Source organism: Opisthocomus hoazin, chromosome 30 (assembly GCF_030867145.1).
Source record: "Opisthocomus hoazin isolate bOpiHoa1 chromosome 30, bOpiHoa1.hap1, whole genome shotgun sequence".
Taxonomy (NCBI): Eukaryota; Metazoa; Chordata; class Aves; order Opisthocomiformes; family Opisthocomidae; genus Opisthocomus; species Opisthocomus hoazin.
This window is the reverse complement of record NC_134443.1, coordinates 1,645,190-1,654,853: the sequence shown is the minus strand read 5'-3', so window position 1 is coordinate 1,654,853 and position 9,664 is coordinate 1,645,190. Positions and strand designations below refer to the sequence as shown.

The following is a 9,664-nucleotide window of genomic DNA, read 5'->3' as shown; positions in this document are numbered from 1 at the left end:
CTTTCCCAAAGTCCTGAGCCAGCGCCCGACGCCCTCAGCCCACCCGGCAAGATGCCACCCGTCTCCCTGCCACGTGGGCACCGCGGGGGATGTCCGGCGCAGCGATGCTTCACCTCGCTGGGGATGTCCCAGCCCACGAAACCCCTCGGCGCCGGCTCGCAGGCGCAAGGATTTGGAAGGAAGGGCTGGAGGAAGCACCTGTCTCGCACAAGAGCCGGTGTCATCCCCGGCGAGCGCCTGCCGTGGGCTCCCGTCTGCGGAGGGACAGCCTTCGTGCCATCCAGCCGCATAGTTCTCCTCTTCCTCAGCTCTCGGAGGACCAGCCGGTTTTCCCCGTTAGCTGGAAATTTCAACTCGGCCACTTTCGTTTCCCCTCTGCCCTCGAGAGCCGTGGGAGGAACTGGCAGAGCGGGGGGCCCATCCTGCTCGCTGCCCACTCCCCTCGGGGGGACCCCGACGGGCAGTTCTGGGGCATTCGCTGGTCATGAACAGCGCAGGTCCCTGCCCGTGCCGGCCTCAGTTTCCCCAGCGCTTTGAGGATCCTCGTTTAAAGCTGCCCCAGGAGACGGGCTGGAGTTAATTCATCAGCCCTTGGGTGCAGGTTTGTGATTTTGTGTGGAGATGAGGAGCAGCGAACGCTGTCCCCACCGTTCCATCCTGCCGCAGGGAGAGCAACCCTGCTGTGGAGGCTGCTTCCCCCCCCCCCCCCCCCCCCCCCCCCCCCATTTTCCACTTTGAGCTGCTGGAGGTTTTAAATAAAAAATAAGCTTTCTGTGCTGCTAATGGAAAGCGCTTCCTTCCAGCCACAGCCCCCGCAGCAGCTCAGGGCATCTAAGTCGTGGCTGGGAGGGCTCGGGGGGGCTGTTCTGCAGCCCCCCAAGGAGGGGGGGAGGTGTGTGAGGACAGGGGGGAGGCCGTGGGGATGGTTTGGCAGGTCCACAGCTGCCTCAGCATTACCCCTGGACCCTGCAAGGGCATCTTTTCCCCAAGTGTATCCCCTGTGATTCAGCCAAGACCTCGTGTCTGCTCGGGGACGTCCCCTCCCGTGCTGTTTTCTGCACCCAGGGGTGCTCGGGCACCCCCGTACCCCCTCGGGAGCAGAGCTGCAGGTCCTCCCACCACCCAGCCCCAGGATGCTCCTGCCGCCTTGCGTTTCTCGGAGCCCCATCCCAGCGAGCCCTTGGTCGTCCCCAGGGTCAGCGGGGACCTGGCAGGGCTGTGCCGGGCATCGCCGCCGTTAATCCGGGCACCGAACCGGGCTGACGAGGGCTGCCGCAGGGTGGGGGGTCACCGGCAGCGCCCGCCATGCTGGCTGAGCATCCTTGGCGGTGCTGGTCCGGCACGCTTCCCCCGGCCGCCTCATCATTTATGGCGAGCTAATTAATAAGCTGGCCGTGCCCCGCGATGCGCGGCTTCCTACGGGTTGCGGCGAGAGGCGGCTTTGCTCCTCCCCGTCTCTCCTGCCGCTGCCTCTGCCCGCTGAGCCGCACGAAGAGCCGAGGAGGAGAAATGGAGGGGGAATTGGCCAGGAGCAGAGCCCGCCTGCCCTCGCTGCTCCTGGCGCTGCTCGGCCTCGGCCCAGGTGAGTGCACGGGCGGCCGCCACCGAGCCCTCGCGCCCCGGGGAGCCTCGTGGCGGGGGGGCTGGCGGCAGCGTGGGCTGCGGGCAGGGGTGCCCACGCCACCCCGCCGTCTCCCCGCCCCGCTGCGGGTGGCTCGCAGCCCACCCCGCCGCTGCCCTGCCGCCCCTCCGCAATCCCCCGGTGCTTTCCGGAGCGCTCGGCTTCGCGCTCCGGCCTTAACGAGAGGTTTCATAACGAAGCGGCGAGCCAGCGGCTGCGGACCCCCCCCCTCCCCGGCTCCATCCCTCGCCGGTGAGGGTCCCCTCGCCCCAAAGGTGGCTTCTGCCCGGTGCCGCCGCTGCCCCACGGAGCCCTTTAAACCCCGTGCTGGATCCGGCTGCGAAGCGGCTCCTTACGTAAAGCGGGAGCAAGGAATCCCCTTAATTCCCAGCGTGCTAATCCAGACGTTTAATAATTCCCATAAAACCTCCGATTCCTACAGAAAGCGTCTCGTAGTACGGGCAGATTAGCGGCTGGGGGGGGGGCGGTTTATCTTCCTAACGATTAATTGGCTTCACGAGCAGGTCGGGCTGTCGGCAGCCGGCGGGCTGTGGCACAAGGTGCCAGCGCTGCCACGCTGATGACAAATATCTGACCCAGCTAGGTGGAAAAAGAAGCTGTTAACGGTGCTTCGGAGTTTTCCAGCTGCTTCCTTTGATCAAAATTATTTGATATTGGGGCGGGGGGGGGGGTGTGATGAGAAAGAGCAAAACCTGGGCTCATGGTGGATAAACTCCGGGTTAAAATCAACCCCGTAGCTCTGCTTTTTAGGGGCTGATGGAGACCCAAGTGGGTCTAACGCGGGTGGCCGGACGCGTCGCGGTGCACTGACGTCGGCGTCTTCATTGCTCGCCGGACCCCCCCCCGCCACCACAGGGTCGGAGCCTTTGAGTTTCCCCGAATCCCGGGGTAAACCGGATGAGGGTGCCGGGGAGGCGAGGCAACCGAGCTGCTCGCCGGAGGCCTGGTACCGGCCGGCTTTCCCCGGCCGTCATTTCCTCCAGCTGCTCGTACAACGGTGCGGGGGGCGGCCGGCGGGGACCCCCCCCTCTGTCGAAGAAGCTGGTGGATGTGCCACGGGAGGGTGGAAAATGCCGGGGGGGGGTGCAAGGAGGATGCTGGCGTCTGTGCCGTGCCCTGGTTTAAAGGTGGTGGGCCCACCGCCTTTAAATCAGGGCACGGCCAACGGACAGCGGGCTGCGGCGAGGGGTGGGGTGGGGAGAGAGCATCTGCCTGATCTCTCTGTAGGAGCCCACCCAGTAGCCCCCCCCAGCTCCCTTCTCCTGCTTGGGGTGGTGGCTGTCCCCTCCTGTCCCCACCCCGGACCCCAAACCTGGTGCCCTCAGCACCCTCAGCATCCCCCTTGCCACCCCACTGATCCCCCCACCCCAACCCCGGGCTCAGCATCCTCCCGGCGCGCTTGGAGAAGAGCCGAGCTGCCACGGGCTCCCGCGGCCGGGGCAGCTTCACAGAGCCCCGAGAACTTCGCGGTCGGCCGGGGGAGATCAGAAATCCCGTCGGGTTGAAGATTCGGCCGGAAGAATGGGAATCGAGCCTGGGATAAGCAGGATCGGAGCAAGAAAAACTCCAGCGACGCGGAGCGCTGCTTCGAAAGCGAAGCGAAGAGGCGGCTCGTAATTTGGGGCTGCTGGAGGGTTTTGTACAGAGTAAACACTCAGATCTCTGTGTTTAATCTGCTTTAATACACAGGCGCATCTGCTTCTGCCTTCTGCGGGCGGGGGGAGAGGAGGGGAGGCGGCGGGGGGGTACACGGAGGCGACGCAGGACCCGTCACCATGGTGGGGACCCAGCCCCAGCCCAGGATGGGGGCAAAGCCGCTCGCCCCGACCTCGCCGTATCCCGGTCCCGGCGCGCGGCAGGGAGAAGGGGAGGCCGTTATCCCGGCGGCGGAGGAGCGTGGGGGGCTGCGGGGGCCGGGGCCGGCAGAGCAGACAGCTTGTGGGTAGGCGAGAGCTGCCAGGAGCGAGGGAGGTGGTGCCGAGCAGCTCCCGGCGTGATTTTGCAGAGAACGGTGGATGCTGCCAAAAAAAAAAATAATCAACCACGGTGGAGGCTCAAGATGGAGGGGCTTGGAAACCTGCCCCTCGCCTCGGGGGAGCCGGCCGGGATGTGGGCAGCGAACCCCATCCCTGCGGGAATCGCCCCGGTCCCGCGTCTCGGAGCTGGCTCCATCCCTCCCGCATCCAACATCCCCCTCCCCACGCAGGGACCCCCGCAGCTGTCCCCGCTCCCCACCCCACTCGCCTTAACCCGTGTCGATCTTTCGCAGGCATCTCGGCCGCGGCGCGTTTTCGGGCGGACGATGAGGGTTTGCAGATGCCGCCTGGGAATTCCTCCCAGGCTCTGCTGGAGCGTTGTTCCGGTGAGAGCCCGGCCGCAGCCCCCGCCGCCTTCAGATGGGGCACCCCCATCCCAACCAGTAGATGCCTAATTTTTTTCTTCCGGCGACCAGTCTCCAAGCCCAGCATCCTTCCCTCCCTGCCAGAGCGGGATACGGGGTCTTCTGGGGGGGACATCCCTGTCCCCAGCCCCGAGAGGCACCGGCTGGCGGAGCAGAGACCGGGCGGCCGCGGCAGGGCAGGGCGACGCCGCTTCATCCCCGCAAAAAGGGACCCGTCCCCCAGGGTCCTTCGGTCCCCAACTTGTCCCCGCTGTCCCCGTCTTGTCCTCCCACACCCCGTGACTTTCTGCCTTCTTCACAGAGCTCCTCTTCGGCCAAGCCCGGGCGCAGCCACAGCAGCTGAACGGCGTCCTGGGGGGGTCCGTGCTGCTCTCCCCGGCTCTGCCCCCCAACAAGACGGTGAAGGAGATCGAGTGGAGCTTCTCAGCCGGCGCCGGGGCCACCATCCAAGTGGCAGAGTTCGGCCCCGGGGGCTTCGAGCGCCCGGACCCCAAGGATCGGTTCAAGGATCGGCTGGAGATGTTCAACGAGACGGCGCTGAGGATCAGGGCCCTGGAGCGGGGCGACAGCGGGGTCTACGGGGCTCGGATTAAACTGCACCCGGCGCTGGTGGAGGATCAGGCCTTCAGCCTCGCCGTCTACGGTGAGCGGCTGCACGCTGGGGTCTGGCAGAGATGCTGGGGGCAAAAATGGAAAGCCCTGAGGGTGAGCATGTTCCAGGTGGGGAAACTGAGGCACAGAGCAATGATAGGGTTTACCAGGGTGAACAGAAAGCCCTGAGTGCGAGCACCAACCCCTTTCCAGGTGGGGAAACTGAGGCACGGAGCAATGATAGGGTTTACCAGGGTGAACAGAAAGCCCCGAGTGTGAGCACCAACCCCTTTCCAGGTGGGGAAACTGAGGCACGGAGCAATGATAGGGTTTACCAGTGTCAACAGAAAGCCCCGAGTGTGAGCACCAACCCCTTTCCAGGTGGGGAAACTGAGGCACGGAGCAATGGTGGGGTTTAGCAGGATTAGGTTAGACCCCAACCTTTGCATCCCCAGCACCTGCAGCCCCTCAAGCTCTGCGCAAAGCCAAATCCTGACACCCCCGGGGGTCCCCGAATTGGCCGTGCCGTGCCCAGCTGGGGACAAGTGTGACAGCAGGGATGAGCAGGGTGGAGAAAACTGATCTGTGCCCCCTGGTCTGTCCCCCCCTGCCCGGCCGCAGAGTCGGTGCCGAGCCCCCGGACCCGCAGCCAGCTCCTGGCCAGCACCCTGGAGTGGTGCAACCTGACGCTGCAATGCCAGGGCTCCGGCAAAGGCGCCGTCAACGTCACCTGGAAGAGGGACAACGTCATCCGGGACCTGACCTCCGACCGGCACCAGCTCTCCGCGGACGGGACCACCCTACGGCTGGCCCTGCCACCCACCGCCGCCAACGTCACCTACGCCTGCACTGTCAGCAACCCCGCCGACCGAAAGGTCGTCCTCTTCGACCTGCAAGCCATCTGCCAAAGCGGAGGTGAGCCCCTCGCCCCGGGGATGCTCGGGGGTCCGGCACCAGCCCGATGGCTTGGCACGGGGCAGGGGGGGGGCAGCACAGCCCTTGGTGGGGGGGTTGGCACCGCTCAGTGCCTCTCTCTGCCTTCCCAGGGGGACAGACGTCCTTCTCGAAGTCGGGGTACATCGTCCTGACGCTCATCCTGCTGGCGGTGAGCTTGGGGGGAGCCTTCTGGTGCTGGCGGATGAACAGCGAGAAGGCAGCAGACCCAGGTAAGTGAAGCCCCCCCCCGCCCTGAGAGCCGGCACGGCTTTGGGGGAGCTGGAGGAGGGGTGTTTCCCAGCCCCCCCTCACCCCCCACTCCCCTGCAGCTGCCACCCCCACAGCACCCACCGAGGAGAGCCCCTCTGACCCCCAGTACGCCGAGATCGTGCGCCGGAGCCCCCCGGAAGGTAATGACCAGGTGAGGCCCCTGGGGGGGGGGGGGGCGGGGGGGCTGTGCCGGGGGGTCCCGGCCATGCTGGGGGGTCCCAGCCACGCTGGGGTCACAGCCATGCCGGGGGGCTCAGGCACACGGGGGTCCTGGCGATTGCAAGGTCATGGCCACGTCGGGGTCCTGGCCACATCGGGGGTCCCAGCCATGCCACGGGGTCACGGCAGCACTGGGGGTCCCAGACACAATGGGGGTCCTGGTCAAACTGGGAGTCCTTGCCATGCCGGTGTCCCTACAACACTGGGGGTCCCGGCCATGGCAGGGGGTCCTGGCCACACTGGGGGTCCCAGCCACAGCAGATGTCCCAGCCACACTCGAGTCACAGCAACACCGGGGGTCATGGCTATACTGGGAGTCCCAGCCATACTGGGGGACCCAGCAGCCCTGGGGGTCCCAGCCATACTGGGGGTCCTGGCGACATCAGGGTCCCAGCCACACCGGGGTCCCAGCCCCAGGGGACACCCGTGGGTGCAGGTTGGGCTCCGTGCCGGGCAGAGCACCCCGTGGGGGCTCCCCGGGGAGGGGAGCGGGGCCAGCAGCCCCCTCCCCAGCTCCCCGATTTCTGCTGCAGGGCCCGGGTCACCCCGAAAATAACCAGGAGCAGAGTCCGCCGCAGAAAGCACCGGTGGGCACCGTCTACGAGCAGATCGGCCGGGCGCCAGAGGACACGGCCGAGGAGGTGACATAGGCCCTCAGGTGCGGGGGGGGTGCCCCCAAAAGGGGACCGGAGCCATGGCGGGGGGTCCGTGTGGGGACCCCCCCAACCTCCGCAGCGGAGGCTGAAGGGCTCCTCTCTCCCGCAGGCACCCGCAGAGCCGGAGCATCGGGATTTCCCGGAAGGGCTGTAAAGTGCGTTTTGTGCCAAATCCGAACCCTCCAGCCCCGGTTTCGGCTCCGGGATGGGGGGGCACCATCTCGGGGCGACAGCCGGACGGACGCTTTCCCCACCACCTCCGGTTTCTCTCCAACCTCCTTGTCTGAAACCCTCCGAGACTGTTTGGGGATCCCGGACCGAGGCAGCGGCGAAGCTGGGGGACCCTCCACGGTCCCCAGATGCTCCGGGATTGGGGGGGGGGGGGACCCCCAAGGTTCACCTCCCACGTGCCGCCGCTGCCGGCTTGGCTGGGGCTGGGGGCACCAGGGAGGGCAGGGGCACATCCCGGTGCTGGCTGGGCCGTGCCGCTTCAGCACGGCACTGCGGGTGCAGGATGAGACCCCCCTGGGGCAGCTTGACACCCCCTCCCCCAGCCTGCAGCACCCCTCGGGGTCTCGCAGGGCCCCTCCGTGGGGAGATGCCCACGCCGGGTGGTCCTGCCCACCCGCTTCACCACCGCCGTGCAGACACGGGGAGGGGGGACAACAGGGTGGCCCCCCAACCCCGTCCCACGCGGCTCCACCAGAGCAGACCCGGGCGGCATCTCCGGGGCCACGGAGGGACACAGAAGGGACCATCGCCCACGCGGATCTGCCATGAAGGACCCTCACTTCCCCCCCCCCCCAGCCGTCGCCCGCGTAGCCTGTCGCGACGAAGGGGGTATCTCCCTGCCTGTGTGTCCAGCACCCCCTGCCACGGGGCCCCTCGCTCGGCCGGACCCCCCCGCCGTTGTACAAAGAGCAAATAAATGTTGGTGAGATCACAGGGGGAGAGCTGGCGGCGGAGCGGGCACGCGTGGGCACGCGTGTGTGCGCGTGTGCGTGCGTGCACGTGCATGGCTGTGCCTCCCTGTGCATCCGCACATGGACCCGTCGCAGTCCAAGCATCCCGGGGCCGTGCAGAGCACCCAGGTTCGAGGCTGCACCCCAAGAAACCCCAGCCCGGCCCCCCGTGCGCAGAGCGGGGGACGCAGCCGCCTCTCGCTTCCCTTTTCAGCGTGGCGGCGGTGGCGTGACCTCCGCTCGTGGTCCCTGCGCTGCCTGGGGCCCCCCACGTCCCCCCCAAAACCCGGGAGGCTCTTGCAGCCTCACTCCTCATCGCAGCCGGGGAGCCCCGAGGGGTGACGACCGCTGTGGGGACGGGGCTGGGCTGTCCCCAGGGACCTGCTCCTCTTTCACGTGTCTCCCGCTGCAGCTGCTGCGCGCGTCCTGCTTCAGCGAAAGCTTCTCCAGTGAAGACTTCGGTGCTGGTGGGGAGAAAGCAGCCGAGCCCCGAACGGGAAACGCAGCCCCGGGGCGGGGGACAGGACATCCCGGGCACTGGGGACCTGACATCTTGGGTTCTGAGGACCAGGACCACCCGGCTGCGGTGGACAGGACATCCTGGGTGCTGGGAATGGGACATCCCGGCTGTGGGGATGGGACATCCCAGCTTTGGGGGACAGGACAACCTGGCTGCAGGGGACAGGACATCCTGGCTGTGGTGGACAGGACATCCTGGGTGCTGGGGACAGGACATCCTGGGTGCTGGGGACGGAACAACCTGGCTGCAGGGGACAGGGCATCCCAGGCACTGGGGACGAGGACAACCTGGCTACAGGGCATGGAACATCCTGGGTGCTGGGGATGGGACATCCCAGCTGTGAGGGACAGGAGAACCTGGCTGCAGGGGACAGGACATCCTGGACACTGGAGACCCGACATCCTGGGCGCTGGGGACCAGGACAACCCGGCTGTAGACAACAGGACATCCCAGGCACTGGGGACCAGGCATCCTGGGCTATGGGGACCAGGACAACCCAGCTGCAGGAGATGGGACATCCTGGGCTCTGGGGACAGACATCCCGGTTGCGGGGGACAGGAGCATCCCAGGTGCTGAGGATGGGAGCACCCCGGGTGCCAGGAACCCAACCGGGACATTCCAAGCCGACAAGGACCCTCTGCCCTCGGTGCGAAGCCGGGCAGACCCTCCCCGGGAGCAGCAGCCACCCCAGCTCGGACTCCTCCTCGTCCCGGGCGCGCTGGGCTCCGCGGCACCCAGCCCAGCTGCCATTATTTACCCAACAGCCAGCAACAACGGGCAGCATCCGGCTCCTGCCTTTACTGCGATTCGTTCCCAGGGGGAAAAACAAGGGGCTGGGCAACTGGGACCAGTTTGGAGGCTTCAGAACCCAGCCTGGAGGCTTCAGAACCCAGCCTGGGGGCTTCAGCGACCAGCCCAGGGCTGGACATCAAGCCCCGGGCGCAGCAGGAGGTGAGGTTCCCCCCGAGGCTGCCCCGTGGCCCCCCACCCACGCCGGCTGGGGCCCGGCGATGTCCCCGGGGTGTCCTCGCGTCGCCACTCCCCTGGGAAGGTGCGTTGCTGGCCGTGGGGAGATTTGCATGTTCACTCCCTCCGAGCCCGCACATAAAGCTGAGCTGAAGGCTCCGAGCCGGCGGCATCGGAGCGATGGGGGTGTCACCCGGCCGCCCACGTCCCCGCGTCCCCTGGCTGCTCTGCGTGGTGGCAGGTAGGCGTGAGGGGACCGCGCTGGGAGGGGACCACGGCTGCTCCAGCGCTGGAGATCCCCGTTTATCAGCAACCTCCACTTCTCGGCGACCCCCCCCCCGACCCCGTTTATCAGCGACCCCCATTTCTTAGCAACGAAGGAGAGAGCTGGGGAGCGCGGCTGCGGGTCCCAGTTGCGAAATGAACGCTAGCCCCGGGGGGGTTCGAAAATACGTGGAATATTTGGGGTGAGAACAGGGATTTCCCCCGGCGAAGGAGCCG

The 9,664-nt window shown here is 67.0% G+C and overlaps 1 protein-coding gene across 2 annotated transcripts; it reads left to right on the top strand.

Moving 5' to 3' along the window:
• The first annotated feature begins 1,036 nt into the window (after positions 1–1,036).
• Positions 1,037–7,660, top strand: LOC142364930 (SLAM family member 8-like). 2 transcript variants are annotated; one of them, XM_075445196.1, is made up of 7 exons: positions 1,046–1,582; positions 4,345–4,686; positions 5,256–5,549; positions 5,681–5,800; positions 5,900–5,991; positions 6,593–6,717; positions 6,825–7,660. In XM_075445196.1, exons 1-6 carry the CDS (start codon positions 1,405–1,407, stop codon positions 6,707–6,709), a joined length of 1,143 nt encoding a protein of 380 aa, XP_075301311.1. In that variant the 5' UTR covers positions 1,046–1,404; the 3' UTR covers positions 6,710–6,717; positions 6,825–7,660. The 2 variants fall into 2 exon arrangements, with proteins under 2 accessions (XP_075301312.1, XP_075301311.1); XM_075445197.1 differs by lacking the exon at positions 6,825–7,660 and having other exon boundaries at positions 1,037–1,582; positions 5,900–5,980; positions 6,593–6,711.
• The last annotated feature ends 2,004 nt before the right edge of the window (positions 7,661–9,664 follow it).